Raw genomic sequence first — 19,217 nt, 5'->3', positions numbered from 1 at the left:
GGGGGAACATTGGGAATTGACAAGTTGATGAATTTTTGAACATATAATTGCTAGTTATGAAAAATAAACTCAAACTGAGGATTGGATTGATAAGGACTTTTATGCATGTTCTTTGATTTAGCAGTATGTTAACTTACACAACTTTATCACATCATGAGCATTTTCTTTTCACTTTGAAGTTGTAAATACCAGGAGCAACTTGTTGCAGGATATTTGATCTGTGAATCCCGAGATTGTTTATTTATTTATTATATGTAAGTACACTGTAGCTGTCCTCAGACACTCCAGAAGAGGGAGTCAGGTCTCATTACAGATGGTTGTGAGCCACCATGTGGTTGCTGGGATTTGAACTCCTGACCCTTGGAAGAACAGTCGGGTGCTCTTACCCACTGAGCCATCTCACCAGCCCGAATCCCGAGATTGTTATTTACTGGGGGAAAAAAACCAAACAAATCTGTTTTTAGTTGTGGTATGGCTCAGCCCTTAGCACACACCTTTAATCCCAAACAACGAAGGTAAAGTTAGTGTATAGAAGACACTTGTGTTTGAAAGTGATGTCTAATTGAGTGGCAGACAAAGTGGCAAATCAGAGAAAGATCTGACAGGACAGGATATGCCCAACTCTCAGTGGAAGAGAGAAGGAAAAGAGTCAAGATCAGAGGGAGCAGCCCAGAGGGAGGAAAAAGGTAGGAGACTGTTTTACTGGAAGAGTTTTACAGAGACAGGTGAAGAGAGAAGAACAAGGTAGATACAGGTGAAGACAGACAAGCCAGATTGAAAATGAACCGGAAATTAGAACAGATTGCCAAAGTTAGTATGAGGTCAAGAGAGAGAAGTCAGATTGAATCAGTCAGCTTGGAGAGGAGTTTGAGCCAGAACAGCTGAGCTGAACCAGTCAGCCAGAGATCAGAAAGAACTAGGAAGGGGTGAGTTTATTCAGCAGTAAGTCTCAGAGACTGAGACTTTTAGGCCTACATAAGATTGTGCAGACACTAGAAGAGTCCAGGCCTAGGCCTGTGTTAGCTGATGATCGGAGACAACAATTACTTCAGGTAAACAAAAGTTACCTTTACAGCTACTGCTTTATTGTTGTAAAAAGAAGGGGGGAAAAGAGTACCTCAGAGGAAAAAAATAGTATTTCAGTTTTTATTGGATGTTAGGGCTTACTGGTGGGGTTTAAATTTAATTAATGTGCATTTTTGCATTTTTTTTTATTGTAGCAATTTGTGTGTGTGTTTTGTTGTTGTTTTTGTTTGTTCAAGACAAGGTTTCTCTGTAACTGGAACTTTCTTTGTAGACCATGCAGGCCTCAAACTCACAGAGATCCTCCTGCCTCTGCCTTCTGAGGCGTGTTCCATCATGCCTGGCTCAGTTTTGTGTTCTTTATTAAGAGACCAAAGAGAACAAAGTGAAATTGCTTCTTTTTAAACTAAAAATACATACTCCTTTGCTCATGGCAAATGATTAGCGCTATGAAATGAATCTTGTCAGTGAATTATGAAAATTGAAAGAAAAAATATTTTTAAATGATTGTATAGATATGCGTATACCTCTGAGGAGTGGGATCTAGGAGGTGTGAGTTTGGGAGGAGCTTTCTATATTTTATTGTTTAAAAAGTAGCTGTTATTTTAAGAGTGAGGGAATAAATGAGAGCAGAAAGGATGAATGAGCAGTGAGCACTAGGAGGAGAGAATGGAAACTCAGTTTCTAACTGCCTGTGTTGACACTTCACTGGGAATGTTCTTTGTCCTAGCACAGTTGTATACACACTCCTCTTTCTCCACTCTTTATTTCTGTCATATATACAGACTTCTTCTAGAACCTTCTTTCAGAATAAAAGTGTTCTCAACTGAGTGTCTTTAACCTTTAACAAATGACCATATAACTTAACCTCTTTTTTAATTTCCTTATTTAAAAAATGGGACGATATGTTAATATAGAAATAAGATCTAGTATAAAGTACGTAGCTGTATATTCATGTATGAATGCATGAGGGGGAAAATTAAAATTGTAAACCTGAGGCTAGAGAAAAAGAATCTTGGCTAATTATTTACATGACATTAGAGAAATTAAGCATTAAAATCTATGCTATTCTACCTACTAGGAATTTCAGGCCCCAGGGAGAACGTTGGAAGGAGTATAAATTATGATGTATATTGTATGTGCTGGTGTACACCTCTATGCTAATGTGGGAATTGGTATATTTTATTGAAAGAATATTAAGTGACAGGTTTAGTACAACATACAAAAATACAAACTTGTTTTACTGTAACAGATATATTGTATCATTTTTCTATTTTATATATGAGGATGCTGAATAGGGGTGGGGTGGGGGGACTTGACCAAGCCTACATAATTAGAGTGTGTGTATTGTATGTGCTATGACATGCATGTAGAGGTCATAGGACAGCTGCCTGTATAGACTCTTACCTTTGTTCTTCTTTGACATAGGACCTACTGTTGTTTCTGTTGCATATTCTAGATTAGCTGGCTTACAGACTTCTGTTGATCCAAACTCAGGTCTTCAGGCTTGTGTTGCAAATGCTGAACCATGTCCTCTACTCCTGCATGTATTTGTTTGTTTATTTTGATGAAAGACTAGTTATCAGATGGGAGGCTTAGACTTTTCTAAACCTGCTTTATTTAGGGTTCTTGAGTGCTTCAACCTCTCTCCTATCCCACTGACTAGAGCTTGGAGAGAAAGAAGGTTAGTAGGAAAAGGAGATTGTGGACCTGTTTAGAAGTAGTTCTTTGGGGTGACTAGACTCTTGTTATCAGGATACCATCAATCCAGTCCAATAGGAAACACCAAACACCAATCAGTAACCATGGCTCTGTCCAGCAGAAACCACAAGGCCTTGCCAAATCATCGAGAGTCAGTGGAAGCAGCGGGAACACCATTCATTATAAGTTCTTTGGTGAGTTTCCCTCTACATAGTGAAGACCATTAAAGAAGCGAGACCAGCGAAGTGTTGCACAGCTAGTGAAGACCAGCAAAGCATCGCATAAAGTCGGAATGCAAGAGCGTCCTCTCACTGTCTGAGGGGTTCCATTTATACTCTCTCTGAATATCATGGACCCTCTAACGGCGTCTGCTCCAGCAAAACATCATCACATGCCCTCTCGAGTCTGCTTCAGCAAAACATCCTCCAAAGACAGCTTCCAGAAAAACATCATGGGACACAACCAAGTTTCCAAAAGAAACTGGAAATGGAAATTTCCACTTTATCAGACATTTTTTTAAAATTAGTTTTTAAAAGTCATATTAGAGAAGCAGAAATCCAATGAGTTGCCTCTGATTCAGTCTGTGCAGTTTGGTCTCAGTATATCTTAATTCTTCCCTGTGAGGACTACAAGAATAGTGTTTAAAATGATACAGCTTTAGACTTGGAGTGAGTCTAGAGTAGACTGTCTTCTCACTATAGGCTTATATAATTGAACATATACATTAGATACTGTGCCTGTTAAGACTGTAATCATTTGGATAAAATACTTTGTTATTGTATGTGTATGCAGTCAGTCTCTCTCTCTCTCCCCCCGTAGAGTATGGGTTAGGTATATATGGCTCTGAGATAGTTTACTAGAACAGAATTAAGTGTTCAAAGAGAATTTGCTTGTGTGAAATGTGATAGGTGACCAGAGAGGTATTTCAAATCAGTGGAGAAGGTTGCATTCATGAGAAAATTGAGACCTTTTTCTTTTTGGGGGGAAAAACTAGATATACCAAACACTTAAAAAGAAGAGTTCTAACTAAAACTATTAGAAAAGTTTAAGGTATGTTTTTATTAGACTCCTGTGAGAGCAAGCTGTTAGAAAATGACTTTCTGATTGATTTTGTGGTACTCATTTAGCATGTTTTGGTTTAACTGCCAGAAAATGAGACGGCAGAGTAAGTTATGTAAAACATTGTCAATGAAATTGTATTATGTGAAAATGGGTATTTTAAAATATTTTTTGAAACTATAATTAGATAATTTCCCCTTTCCCTTTCCTCCCTCCTAACCCTCCCATCTACCCCTCTTTCAAATTCATGGCCTTTTTTTTTCTTTAATTGTTGTGTGTGTATGCACCGAATATGTATTACCATTTCAAATCTGAGGAATTGGGCACAGTAAGGAAATACCAAATCAAAGCAGGACTGAAACCCAGTAGAGAGAACTCCAGATCCTCTGGCTCCATGTCTACTGTCAGAAGGCTAGCATGGCTGTGGCCTTCTGGCTTTGCTCATATGTTGTTTCTCTCTTGGGCTGGCTCTACTCCCCGTATGGAGCCCTCCATAATAGATATGCCATGGCTCTAGCACCTCAATATCTTGGGGCCTTCAGCACAACTCAAGTTTCACTTTTACAGTGCAGTGGCCTCTCTGGGCTTCTTTCAGTTTTTGTTAGGGCCTTGATGGAGGTGTCGCTCCACTACATACTGCCTGGACTCAGCAGCTCTCCTTAACCAAGGAAGATTCTACGATTCTACAACTTTCTTTACTCGTGTGTGTGTGTGTGTGTGTGTGTGTGTGTGTGTGTTAAAAATACAACCTGTTTATCACTCTGTATAATGCTACTTGTATGTATGGTTTTAGGACTGACGATTTTTATTGAGTGGTATACACTTGTCTGAACAGACTATTTCTCTTGTTCTCAGCATTCTTTATTTGCCTGTAGGTCTTTATCTAGGGTTGAGGCCTTGTGAGATTTTTGTCTTCCATGTCAGCATGTCTAATGTTTTCTTTGCTCAGTTCATGTTTAGGTAGCCATGTTTGTGCTATTTCATGGATATAGCTTCTGACATTTCTAGGAGATACAGTCTCACAGCAAACTCCCTGATTTTCTGCCTCTATAGTAATCTTTCCAGCCCTTCTGCAGTGTTGCCGGAGGTGAGGGAGCTGTGTTGAAGATATATCAATTTGGACTGAGCTCTATAGTTTTGCATTTTGATCAGTTACATTTTTCTGTAATGATCTGTTGCCTGGTGGAAAATGAAGGTTGTATGTATGTATGTATGTATGTATGTAATGTATGTATGTATTTTGGGGCAGATGAAAGCCATACTTCTGGTGAGACCCTGGAGAATGACCAAAATGGATGTTTTAAGGCTAGTTTGAATTACTCTATAGTGTTAGAAAAACACTTTGTTGTTTCCTTCATTCTTGTCCCTGTACTTTGAAGTGTGCTAAGACAACAAAAAAAGATGACTCATTTAAAATGAATATTTTACTTTATTAAGCTGATTTCTTAGGTTTATCCTGAAATTTTTTTAAAATAAAAGTGTTCTCAGCTGTATCAGTCAATTTATGAAAAATATTAACAGAAGAAAAACAAGCTTATGTATAAGCTATCATATCAGATCAAATTTAACACAGAAAGTTAATCTCGAATAAATTTAAGTTTTGGATTTTGGGAAGTTTCAAGTTTTAAGAAATTTTATGGTGATATCTCAGCAGCAGTAGAATCTATTGAGAGGTTTTTTAATGAACGGACTTATTTTCTTAGGTCTTTGGTAAATTTTAAAGACACGCTTTCTAAATATTTTTATTTTATTTTGACTGTCAAAGATGAAGACTTAGGCAAGTAAGAATTATACAATGAAAAGTCTTGTTAAAAACAAAGGTGGTGTAATTGTAAGCACTGCTGATTTATCATAATTAATACACCTCAAATTAGTACAAAAAGCATTTTGGAAAGTCATGCTTTTTGACAGCTGTGGGTCTTTGATGTAAGACAGGCAGAGAGGAGGGTGGGCTACGGCACAGTGATTTGATGGGTTCAAGTCATGCTTGTGCTGCATGTTTGTTCCCTGAGACGGTTTTGATCATAGAGATTGCTGTTGATCTCTAACTTGGGTAGTCTCAGCTGTTGTTTTTATTTGAAATTTGGAGTTTACAACTGTAAATCTGACAATTAGGCAAATAAAAATAATGGAATGCAGGGTAGTTAGAGGATTGTCTTTTTGTTGATGGTGGCTTTTTGAGACAGATCTTGCCTTATAGTTCAGCATAGCCTTGGACTTACTATGTAGCTCAGGCTAGCCTTGAACTTGGAATTCTCTTGCCTTGATCTCTGGAATTCTAGAATTCCTGTCAGGTACTATTAATTGTAGGCTATTCCTTAAGAGTGTTAATGTCTTTAGTATGCTCTATAATTTTTTACAAAGTATAATCACTATGTAATAATGGGTAGTGGTGGTATCACTTTTTCTTAGAGAGGTTCACCCCTGTAATTGAGCATGGAACACTTGAGGGTTAAATGAGAACTTAGATCAGATTGAAATCTTTGAAACATGCTCTCAGATGATAGCATAACCATGTACTTTAAATATGCACTTTAAATATGTTTAAAAAGATCAAAGGAAGAATAATAATATTGAAACTTCAATTCCACAAATAGTGTTATATCTTTCCAAAATTTATGACATTCTTTTTGTATTATAGTGACAGAGCTGAGTAGTTGTGACAGAGACCATACAGTATATTTTTCATCACTTTATAGTGCTCTTAGCTTGTAACATTTAGTGATACAGTTATAATGTGACTGTATGCTGAGTGTCATGGCTCTTGTTGGTCTTTGTTACTTGTTTTCTTTATTACTAGTTCATGTCCATCAAAACAAGAGAAAATGGACTTTGAGTGATGTGTGTGCACATACAAATCCCTGTGTGCATATATGTGCTGGAGCTAAAACCCAAGTATTGTACATGCCAAGTATATACTCTATGATGGAGCTACACCCTTGGCCCTTGAATGGAATTTGGATTACTTTGTTGAATTAAATAACAAACAAACAAAAAAGATTGCTTTTATTATTGGGATAGAAGTATATATATATATGTTGACATTACCAGAGTAAACATACTGCCACATTCCCAACTTTTGGGGTTGTAATGGGAACTTTTGAAATGAAGTATCTCATCATGATATAATTTCTCCCTAAATGAAAAAAACCAAAGTTACCATCAAAACAAGACTCATTTGCTACCTAAGCAGAATCATTTATTGATGTTGAGTTAATTAAATTGTTGGATCATAGAAGTCAAAAAAGTTATGTCCAGAGACTTGTTTAAAACTCTTAGCTTTTTGGCAAGAATAATTGACTTTAACACTTAAGGACATCTGGGGTAGTTTTGATAGTCAATTAAAAAACAAGGCACATGGTTTACAGAGGTTCTTCTGGCTCTTGAGGAATTGACAGATGTTATTGGTGCTGCTCAATTGTTATTTACTGGAGAACTCACTGACATGTTTAAAGTGGCAGAAAAAGTAACCGTGTAGAATACTTGCAGACAAGTATTTTCAAAGTTGAGGGAGCACCTAAGTACAAATGGAAGTAGAACTCATTAAGCTGTGCTACAGTGGGTAGTGATAAGTATGTGTGGAACACATAAAAGCTGTGCAGATTCTGAAAACTGATAAAAAATGTCAGATGTTCAAAGCCTATGGTTGTCAGTGTGTTATTCATCAGCAAGTCATTTGCAGAGAGTATGTGACTCTTGTGAGTGCCATTCACTCTCACGGAGTTAAGATACCATTGCTTCCACTGATATTTGTTAAGAACAAAAACTGAGTATCCTGACTGGCTTAGTGTTGGTAAAGTATCATGTTTGTTTTTACAGTTGTTTAAAGACCGAGATTGAAAATTTTATGATCAAAGAGGACCAACTATTATCAGTTACTATTACCAAATACTGATTACTTTTGAAAATTAATTTTTCTTCAGATTCACAGTTTCTTTCAAACGAATGTAATATAAAGCTAGAAGATAAAATAATGTGCCCATTCCAAGCATGGTGGCATATTCCTTTAATTCTATCAATGAAAAGGCATAGGCTGGTGGATCTCTGAGAGGCCAGCCTGGTCTACAGAGTAAATTCCAGGACAGATAAAGCTAGAGAAACCCTGTCTCAAAAAACCAAAAATAAAATAAAATAAATAAAAATAGAATGCACATGTAGTGATGGTGTGCCCTAGTGTACACACCTGAGTGCCACTAAGAAGGCACACATATGCATGGGTATGGTTTTTCAGATGGTGTAGCAAACTCAAAGGAAACTCACATGTTTCAGAATTTCCCTAGTTATACAACTGAAGAGCTTCTACTGAGCCTTTAACTGATTCTGTACTGTAGTGACACATTGCAAACCAAACCTTCTAAAGAGCCGCCCAGTAGAATGCTACACTTGTTTTTCAAGTGATGAATGTCTTCAACTAAAATCACATGATGAGTTTGGTGTCAGTAGTTAGCTTATGTCAGTGAAAGTATATCAGAGTCAGGAGCACTGGCTGCTCTTGCAGAGGACCTGGGTTCAGTTCCCAGAGCCTACATGATAACTCACATACATCTGTAACTTCACTTCCTGGAGATAAGAGACAGGCAGGCATGTGGTACACATGCATACACTCAGTGCACCCATAAAGTAAATATAAATACGATCTAAGGATGTAATTAATAATGAAAATGTAAAACTGAGTGAAGCTAAGTGAAGCTCTTGGGCTTCAGAATGGCCACTCTACCTGTAGAAGCGTATTGCTAGTGTGGAGAGGGACTGGATGCGTGTTTGAGTGAACTGATCTAGCTGGGTCACATTTTTATTCATGGGTTCATTACAGCAGCAGTGATTTTTTTTTTTTTATATTAAAAGCTTAAAACACAGAGACTCATTTCATGCGAGTATTTATGAGTGAGTGTATGTGAGATTTTAGGAATAGGAATCCCTAGCAAGTGATAAGTGAGATAATCTGTCCCCCAAAGAGTCCATTCCTTTTATCAGCAGATGTGTACTATAAGACACCTTCCTCAGTGGCCATTATTTGAGTTTTGCCCATGAAGTTTGTGGAAAACGTTTCTATTGTTATATAAATGTGTACAAGATTTTGCCTGCTAGCCCACAGAAATCAAAATACTTAGGATCTCTCTCTTTAAATTAAAAAAACCAAAAATGTTGGCAAATTTTTGACAGCAGAGATTTTCAGATACAGAGAGCTTACAGAGTCTTATGAAAATGCAGGAGTGATCTGAGCTGCAGGAGAGCACCTGAGAGTTTATGCTGATGGAGTGCTTTTAGCTGATAGGTTTAAGTTAGCTAACACATCTCTAGTGCTGTAGGTAGAGTTTTCAGGCACTGCCAGTGTATTTTTAAATCACCTGTTCTGTGCCTGGACCTGTACTGGGGCACTCATTCTCATGTATGTGTGTATGTGTATGTATATATGTGTGTGTGTGTATGTGTATATATGTATATATGTATGTATATATTCTTTAAAAAGTCTTTGAAAGTGTTAGAAATGTTGAAGTGAGGCATTCTTTAGTTTAATGCTTTCCCTTCAGATGCATATATGGGAAAGTTTACATCCTGGAAAATGTATGCATATACATACACAAGATCAGCAGGAAGTAAAATAACTTGTTACTGCTATCTGGTCCCGGACAAAGTAAGACCTGTTGTCTTTATCTTCCTAAAAGCCTGGTGTATTACCAACACCAGTTTGTCAGACCAAAAGAGAAGTATGGAACACTCAGATTGCTTTAGAAACATTTTTTCTTAGTCTTTTGCTTCTCTTTTCATTTGAAATGTCTCACACTAATCTTTAAATTTTTGATGAAGTTCAATTCATTAATTTTTAAAAATTAAAATATTTTATTGTAAAATCTATAATATAAATTTCTCCCTGTTTTCAAGGCCCTGAGGATTGACCCTAAGGCCCCATGTATGCTAGGAGAGTGCTCACTTATATAGTTGACTTATACTCACAATTAATGTGTTCTTCCCACCCCTTAATGCATTAGAACAGAGTTGACAATGCATAGGCCTCTTCTTTTTTCTTATGTTTTTGAGGTGAGCTATGCATAATATTCTCCAGATGTAATTGTTGTCTTGGAGGCTTACTGCTGAGTAAGTTCACTCTTTCTCTTTCTGAGCTCTGGTTGGCTGGTTCAGCTCAGCTGTTCTGGCCCAAACTCTTCTCCATACTGACTGATTCAAACTGGCTTTTCTGTTTCTGACTGAATTACTCTGCTTGGTCTCTTAATTTGATGCAGTCTGTGAATCTTCTGGCTCCTTCTCATTCCCTGGCTGTTCAGCCTGTCTCTGTAAATCTGGTAAAAGTGCCCCTCTGCCCTCACCCCTTTCCTTCTGCTCTCTTAAGCTGCCTCTCTTTCCTGTCTGTCCTCATGAGAGTTGTGTGTATCCTATCTCTGACTCATTCTGTCAAATCTTTCTCTGATCTGTCACTTTCAAACATGCTGCTTCTTTCTACAAACTAACTTTACCTTCATTGTTTGGGAATAAAGGTGTGTACTAAGGGCGTGTCTATATTCCAGCCAGAGGGATTAAAGGTGTGTGCTAAGGATATGTCTGTATTCCAGCTAGATCACACAGACCTAGAAGGTCTTCACATGTGATCCCTTGCCAGAGCAGCCTTGTTGCTGGATTAAAATTCCTCTACATGTGTAAGTAACCCATGCTGTCTAGAGCTCTTTGTGTAGCCTGGGCTAGCCTTGAACTTAGGGTCTTCCTGCCTTAGCCTCCTTAGGGTTAGGTTTGTAAGTATGTGCTACAACACCTGGCTTGTATAGGACTTCAGTTCTACAGTAGCCAAGTGTTTTGTGGACCATCTTTTATGTATGTGTGCGTGTTACTGTGCATGCTTGCTTGTTTGTGTGCGTACTGAACTGCGGTCAGAAGTATCAATCTATAAGATGTTTTGTTAAATGGAGTGCACATTTTATAAATTTGTAGTTTCTTAATCTTTTTAGAGTGTTCATTTGTAAATTTTGTACTATAGTCTCACTATATGTAATATATATACATATGTGTATGTGTGCACATATACATGTGTATGTGTTTGTTGTTTGCTTCTCTCTCTCTTCATAGGTGCAATGGATGAGCTTCACAGTCTGGACCCAAGAAGGCAAGAATTATTGGAAGCAAGATTTACTGGAGTTGCTACTGGGAGTACTGGGAGTACTGGGAGTTGCAGTGTTGGAGCAAAAGTGAGTAAAATTTTAATCTCATTTAAAGTCTGTGCTTCGTGTTAAGTGGTCTAGAACATATTTGGTGTTGAGATGGCTTGACCACCAGAGTTCAAGCCCCAGGACTCATGTTTGAAGTAGAGAACCAAGTCTTACAGATTGTCCATTGACCACCATAATATGTGCTTCGGCCCCCACAATACAAAGCACTAAAACTACAGAGTATGTTTTGTGTAGGAGCTATATACATGCTTAATGGCAAAGTGTTGCTTTTTATGATTTTTATATTGTGTAGAAGTTAGTGTTTAGAAACCTGATTTCTTTTTATTTGCTCTGCAGAAGATCTCTATATAAATGGAGTTTTGTTTGGCAATTCTTGCTATTATTTCTTGACTGACCAAAAGGTCCTTGCCTATGCCTGTTTATATGGAAGGAATATAAACCTGCTTTACCTGTAGCAGTTTCTAAGTGTGATGTCTTACATGGAATCCTTTTCTCTGTTTTGAACTGAGTTTTGAACAGAGAGAGGGGGACCTAGTTTCCCACCAAGTTTGAATAGATTGTCTTTCTCTCCAACATGAATTTTTAGCACCTTTGTTGAAGATCACTTGGCTGGACCCATGTGGGTTTCTTTGTCTTCTGCTGTGTTGATCTGTGCGTGTTAGTCTTAGTAGCATGCTCTGTCTGTTACATGTCTGGTATATATTTGAAATCAGTACTATGATACCTCCATCCTTGCTCTTTTTTTTTTTTTTTCATTTAACTCTTTGGCTTCTTGATGTCATTAATATTTCTATGTGAGTTGTAGCATTTCTTTTTCTGTTTCTGTCAATAATTTACTTGACTTGTGATGGAGGATTGTGTTGAGTCTATAGATTGTGTTTGGTAATATAACATTTTTACAATATTATACTAGCCCTTGGGCTCTATCTTGTAGTGACTCCAACTTGTCTATAATGTTTTAAGGCTTTCATTGTAATTTTTTATTTCCTTGGTTAGAAATCTGTTTATCATTTATTTATCTATATGTATCTCTCTATCTGCGTGCACGTACACACATTTTTTAAATGTGCTGTCCCATCATGAATTTCCTTCTTATTATATGTCATTGATATAAGCTATTGGTTTTTGTATGTAGAACATGTATCCTAATACTTTGCTCAAAGTCTATCAAATCTAAGAGCTTTCTGGAGGCTTTAAGAGTCCCTATAAGAATGGAAACATATTATCTGTAAACAACTGTGATTAGAATGAGTTCCTTTCCTATCTTGGCCCCGTTGTTTCTTGTTCGTGTCTTACAACTGATTAATAATTCAAGTACCATACTGAATGAGAGTGAAGGAGTGGAAACCTGACTTGTTCCTGATTTTAGAGGAAAGACTTAGTTTTTTCTGTTTCATTATAATGTTTTGTCATCAGCCTTTATAATGTTGCAGTTTGATCCCCTTTGCTGCTAAGTTGTTCAGCATTGGTCATGAAAGGATGTTAAGCTTTGTCCAAAGACTTTTCCACATCTGTTGAGACAGCTGTGATTCTGTCCCTGGGTCTGTTCACATGCTGCCTTACATCTTCTGATTAGTGTGTGTTAAGTCATCCTTTATCCTTCTTGGGGTAATTTTGTGTTTCTTACTTTGAGAAACTGCCAAGTTGTTTTCTAACTGTTCTTTACCCTCTTAGCAGTGTACAGGGATATGGTTTCTCCATCCCTGTCAGGATTTGGTTACTATCTCTTCTAATACAGCATTTTGGTTGGTGTACAAAGCAACACCAATAGTGCTCTGTTTTACCTTTCCCTGTTGACCAGGGATGCTGTACTTTCCCCATACACCTGCTTACCATTGATGTATGTCTTCTCTGATGGAGTATCTGCTCAAATCCTTGGTTTTAAGTCTGGTTGCTTTTAAATCTTGAGTTAGAAAGGTTCTTGTATGTGATGGATGGGTAATAGACCTTTGTATGATAAATAATTTACAGAGGTTTCTCCCATTCTTTGGGTATTTTATCTGAGAAACTTGCATAGTTGTGTCACAGAATGTATACTTTTTGCTGAGAACTGTTGAGGACTGAGTGTGTTATGCCCTTCGCAGGCTCGGGTGCTGAATGCTTGGTCCCAGCTGGTGGTGCTGTTTGGGAGATTTGAGGAGATGAGGTTTACTTAGCTGGAGGAATGAGGTACTAAAGGGTGAGCCTTTGAAAGAGTTAACACTTCCTCTGCCCCTTTCCGTCTCTGCTTTCCTTTGTCTCTTCTTCATGTTCCCTCTGTGATGCTATTGCCAAATGCATGAAACCATGTGATGAAACCTTCAGGCAAACCAAATAATTCTTCTCTTTAAAGTGTTTTCCCTGGTCATAAAATGAACCCAGAAAGATGTTTATAGTTTTAGCCCCTACATTCAGGTCTTGGATTATTTTAAACACATATATGCATATGCGTGCACATACATACTCACACGCACATGTGTACGCACATTCAGTGTATGTACCTGTGCTTATCTAGTTGTTTGTAACCAGCCATAAATGTGTGAGTTGGTTTCTCTACACTTAGTTCTCTGTTGATCTATACACAATACCACACACTTCAGTGTAGCTAGTGATACCTTTTAAAACTGGAAGTGTGCTTTTGCCAACTCAGTTCTTGTTTAAGATTATTTTGGGTATCCTGAGTCTCTTTATTTCAGTTTGACTTTCAGAACCAGTGGGTCACCTAATAGAAACAAAAGCAAACAAACAAACAAAAAACTAACTGGAGTTTTAGTAGAAGTCTTAGGTAAATGTTTAGACCAGTGTAAGTATTTGGAGCTTTAGGAAGTTGTCTCGTCTATACCTTACATCTGTTTAGGTCTTTTTTCTTTCAATGATGTTTTATTACTTTTGTTATATAACTTTCATTTGTTTGAACTTGTGCGTTTTTCTTTCTCACAGTAGTATAAAGGTACTGAATTTTGTTTTTTTCCTCTTCTAATGAAATTGTTCTCTTCACTCATTTCAGGTGTTTATTGCTATTGAATAAAAAGTACAATTGAGTTTTGTGCATGGCTCTTGTTGAACTTGAAGTACAACCTAGTTGACCTTACTGATTAGCTCTGCTAGTTTTATCAAAAGCGGTAAGCGTTTGAGGTTACTCAGTGTTCCTGTGTACATGATGCTGTAGGGAAAAGAGCAGCTCGTGTCAGTTGTCACGCCTCCTTCCTGGCACTGACCTTCTTTACCATAGGTTTGGCCAAAGGAACAGGCTGAGCTTCAGTTTCCTTGTCCGTTGTGAGGTGAGTCACTTTTATATCCCCTGTCGTTCTGCCCTTACTTTCTTGATTAACCATTGCACCTGTTACCGTAGCCCACAGCTCCCCTCTTAAGGAACAGACAGGGAGGGAGCCAAGTCACACCATCATAGCCGCTGCTTCATTTTACGTTGAATTATCCCCGCAGGCATAGTCAGTCTGGAATGTGTGCACTTAGGATATCATTTCCTAGTTTGGTGGGTTTTCTAGAAGACACATCTGATTGCATACTATCCTTCTTAGAAACTCTTCAATGGTCTCACATAGGTCCCAACCTTTGATTGCTGCCTTTTCTTGTAGCCCACTTTTATGCTTCTCCCTCCATTTTTCATCACATTTACACTTTTCTTTAGTCAAACAAGCTGGTTTCTTAAACAGGCGGGTTTCCTGTCTTTTCTTTTAAGCGTGCAGTTGGCCTTGTTTCATCCCGGAACCCTTCTGTCATCAGACTGAGGCAGCATCTTGAGAGTGTTTCTCTGACTACGTGATTGCCCAAATACAAATTTGGGGTACCCGAGCATACTTACATCACATGTTAATTATTTATTTTCTACTAGACTACTAGAATGTTGGGAACCAAAAGACTTGCGTATTTTAATTTGAGTGATGAAATAACTTAAGAGTTCAGAACAGGGCTGGAGATGGCTCAGTGGTTAAAAGCACTGACCGATCTTCAAAGGGCCTGTGTTTGATTCCTAGCATACACATGGAAGCTCATAACAGTCTGTGGTTCCAGTATTAGGAGCTCGGATGCCCTTTTCTGTCCTCTGTGGGCAGGCATGCAAGTGATGCACAGACATGTGCAGGCAGAACACACCTATATGTTAAATAAAAGTAATTTTTCAAACTTAAAAAAATAGAAATCAGAGTAGTGTGCCTGACTCTGATTTGGTTTGGGGAAAAGTGGAAATGAAGTTTATTTAGGGTAGTTTTATTTTGTGGTTTTCTTTTCCTTCCCTTGTACTGGATGTTAAAGCTAGGGCCTTGTACATGCTAGACAAGGACTCTGCCCAGAGTAATGTATGCCCAGCCCAAAAAATTTGTTTTGAGACTTGAATTTATCCTAGAAAGGATTAGGAAAAATACTTGAATTGCACCTGGAGTTAGTACAGAATTATAGTCTTCTAACCCTGCTCATTCTGTTCCTGGTGTCCAGAGCCAGCAAGGTGTCTGGAAACGAAAATAGTGCCAGGGTTTGATTAACTAATAATAACCTTCACCTCCAAGCTGATGATATCAGATGAGAATAAAAATCACAGTTGTATATTTCATATGTGTATGTGCATAGGGAATCCAGGGTCTTTCACATGGTAGTCTAGGGAATCCAGGGTCTTTCACATGGTAGTCGAGCTATCTACATTCAAGATATCTGCCCAGCATCCTCAGCATACATATTAAAGGACTTCGTGTGTAAGCTTTCATTTAATATTCCTGGTTTGCAGACAGAATTCTATACCTGCTTTAGATATCTTATAATTTTTCTAATAATAGCCAGAGTAGAATAGGCACAGCTGCGAACTTGTATGTATATATACTTGGTTTTGCCCATTTATCATCTAGTTCATGGGAGTTAATAGGGTTGTTAGAATATTTTGTTTTTTTTTTTTTTTTTTTTTTTTTTTTTTTTTTTTTTTTTTTTTTTTTTTTTTTTTTTTTTTTTTTAAAGATTTATTTATTTATTATATGTAAGTACACTGTAGCTGTCTTCAGACACTCCAGAAGAGGGCATCAGATCTCATTACGGGTGGTTGTGAGCCACCATGTGGTTGCTGGGATTTGAACTTTGGACCTTCGGAAGAGCAGTCGGGTGCTCTTACCCACTGAGCCATCTCACCAGCCCCCAGAATATTTTGTAAATTAAACCTTCATTTCAAAAAATTCTGTTAAAATATAAACGTGATGGATTCCTTTCCTTTCCTTTCCTTTCCTTTCCTTTCCTTTCCTTTCCTTTCCTTTCCTTTTGTTGTTTTTCTGAGATAGGATTTCTCTGTGTAGCCTTGGTTTTCCTGGAACTAGCTCTATAGATCAGGCTGACCTTGAACCCAGCACCTGCCTCTGCCTCCTGAGTGCTGGGATTAAAGGGCTGCACCTCTATGGCCAGCAGTGAACTAAAGACGTCTAAGGGAATGGGAGCATATGGCAGCGGGCTCTTGTTTTTATAGGTGCTGACTGAAACCTAAGCTGCTGAATTTACTGTTTGGAATTAATTGAAAACTAAGAATACAATAATAGATGAGTAATTTGCAGCTAGCAGAGCTAAGAACAGAATATCAATGCCTATTGAAATTGAGGATGGGAACCAAAGCCCAGTCCATTTTACAATTTTGTCTAGAACTAGTATTAGTCGAACTACCTGTTAGATGCTAAGATGAACAAGTCAACTTGTCTAAATTCATGATTTCGTTATCTTTTGTCCACTCCAGATTTTTTGCCAAACCATTTTGAAGTGATTTACATTTTATACTAGTTACTGGACTTTATTTGAAAAAAAAAGAGGCGAGTTTGCTGTTTATGGAAGGGAAAAGATTTTGTAGCTCGTGGGACAATTCACTGAATGGTTCTGAGGCTGAGAAAATGAGACTTGGACAAGGCAGGGCAACTTTGGCCAACAGAACTGTTTCCCTTCTGATTGTGGTGGTCTTAAGGGAAGCCAGCCCATGAAGCAACACCTTTCTCCTCCACCCCATGCTTATGTCTCTCTGAGAGCCTAAGCTCTCCATCTGTGGATCACCCCATGGTAAACCTCTGTCTCCAAAAATATTCACATTTGTGGGCCTGTGTACCAAAGGCTTTCCAAGGAGATCTCTGGCCCGGCCAGAGCAGCCCTGCACTGAGTCGGTTTGGGTTGGGCTGACAAGAGGCTGACTAGCCAGTGAGGAGTGTGGCGGAGCTTCAGGCAGAGCTTCGGGAGAGCAGACCTCTTCCTAAGTGTTACAGCTCTTAGGACAGAAGGCTTGGATGACCAAGTAGTTCTCTCATGCCTTTAATCCTTCCGGATAGGATTCTTATATACAGTTTTGGGGTGGGTAAGGGTCTGTCTGGCAGCAGGTACTTCTCATTGGTTTTGTCTGAGAGCTTTGGGGAAACCTTATTTGCATGTGGGAGGGCTCGGTGCGGCTCCTACATGACTGATGGCCACATACCTCTCTGTGGGGGGCTGGGGAGGCTGTAGCTACCTACTGATAGGAGCCAGGGACCCAGGAGGCATGGCAGAACACCTGCTGTCCCATGCAGGTGGAAATCACCCCCCACTGGGTCACTGGGGTTCCAGACTTTTGCTAGACTGGGGACCAGGTTGTCTGTGCACAGCCCACCACCCCACACACATTATGATCCATAACAGTAGCAAGATTACAGTTATGGAATCATGAAAATAATGTTATGATTGGGGGTGACCACAGCATGAGGAGCAGTGGTAAAGGGTCTGAGCATTAGGAAAGGTTGAGGCTGACTGTTTCTAGGGAAAGAGCTGATTGGCTTCGTTGCTGATTGCTTTTGGTTGTGTTTTCTCTTGTGTTTTTAGCTATAGGCATGGGTCAGGAGTGTGTATGAGAAGGCTCTTTACAGTGTCTGTAGTACACCAAAAATGTAAGGCAGCACAAAACAAATAACCTGATGCTTGCCTACTCAAAGTCCCAGTGGAGGTTGAGTACCTAAGATAGGAAGGGTTAATTGTGTTTGATATCATAAGACTTAAGTTTTGAATTAAAAATTTGAGACAGTGCTTTTTAGGGAGTCAATTTATATTAGATTAGCATGGTTAGATGGGGGCATCTATTGGTGAAGTACAGTACTGCATTCAGTTCTTCACCTCTGCCCCTGAGTTTTCATAGGGTCTGTGTAGCTGCATTTGGAGAACTTCTTACAGGGCCAAGTAGTTAATGTCATATGAATTCTGCCACAGTGCTTTACTTCATTCTGACATGGCACTCAAATAGCCATAGACCAACTGTCATTCAGTGTGTAGTTGGTTACATTCCAGCGAAACTTTGTTAAAATAGGTGATGGGTTAGAGTTTGATGTTCCCTTGTCTCCTGCAGATATTCCCAATAGGATTTTATGGGATAGAATGGCCTTTAATATTTTATGGTCTGATTTATGCTTATTAGCTACATAAGGACTCCTAACAAGTAATTTTCTATTTGTTTAATCTTAAGTGTGAGTGTGTGCATACTTGTGCTATGTGGCATGCCTGTGGGAAAGCCAGAGGATAACTTTGGGAGTTGATCTCTCTTTCTTATTTATTTATTCATTTATTTATTTATTTATTTATTATATGTAAGTACACTGTAGCTGCCTTCAGACACTCCAGAAGAGGGTGCCAGATCTTGCTACGGATGGTTGTGAGCCACCATGTGGTTGCTGGGAATTGAACTCAGGACCTTCAGAAGAGCAGTCAGTGCTCTTAACCGCTGAGCCATCTCTCCAGCCCCTTGATCTCTCTTTCTATCCAAGAAGACATAAAATGTGGAGGCATTTAAATGAAGAAGCAAATTCTTAAAATTTAGTTTTAGTAGTTTCGGCTTAAAAAATTGTACCTGCTAGTTATGATTCCTCAGAGATTATCAGTGAAAGCTTTACAGAATTACACATCAGTAGCTGTCATGGAAATGCAAATCAGAACTGTGATGGGATATTATCTTACCCTCATCAGAATGGCTATTCCAAAATAGCAGAAATAACATGCAGGCCATGATGGGAACAAAAAGAAAGTCTTAGTCACTGCCTGTGGGAATGCAAATTAGGGTGGCCATTATGTAAATCAGAGGAGATTCTTCAGAAAAACTAAGTCTATAGGATGAAATAGCTGTCTTGCTTCTAGAATATACCCAAGGGAAATGAAGTCAGTATATCAGAGATAAAAAAAAATACAAAGAAGTACTTTTCAATGATAAATGTGAAATCTCAGGGCTGGAGAGATTGCTCAGTGGTTAAGAACCCTAGCTACTCCACCAGAGGACCCAGGTTCAGTTCCTAGCAC

The 19,217-nt window shown here is 38.5% G+C and overlaps 1 protein-coding gene across 11 annotated transcripts in view; it reads left to right on the top strand.

Annotated features, from left to right (window-relative positions):
* The window catches only part of Tlk1 (tousled-like kinase 1), a 113,410-nt gene that overhangs the window by 27,961 nt on the left and 66,232 nt on the right, over positions 1-19,217 (top strand). For 8 of the 11 annotated variants that reach the window (XR_003952263.1, NR_156420.1, NR_156421.1 and 5 more), the window contains one exon: positions 10,861-10,979. The exons of the other annotated variants lie outside the window; for them this stretch is intronic. Coding sequence is in view for 4 of the 8 variants with exons in the window: in XM_006499189.3 (XP_006499252.1) it covers positions 10,861-10,979 (119 nt within the window). In the remaining 4 variants the exon portion in view is untranslated. The remainder of the gene's footprint in view (positions 1-10,860; positions 10,980-19,217) is intronic. 11 annotated transcript variants of the gene reach the window in all.

Source organism: Mus musculus, chromosome 2 (genome assembly GCF_000001635.26).
Source record: "Mus musculus strain C57BL/6J chromosome 2, GRCm38.p6 C57BL/6J".
Lineage (NCBI taxonomy): Eukaryota > Metazoa > Chordata > Mammalia > Rodentia > Muridae > Mus > Mus musculus.
This window is presented reverse-complemented; position numbering and strand designations above follow the sequence as displayed.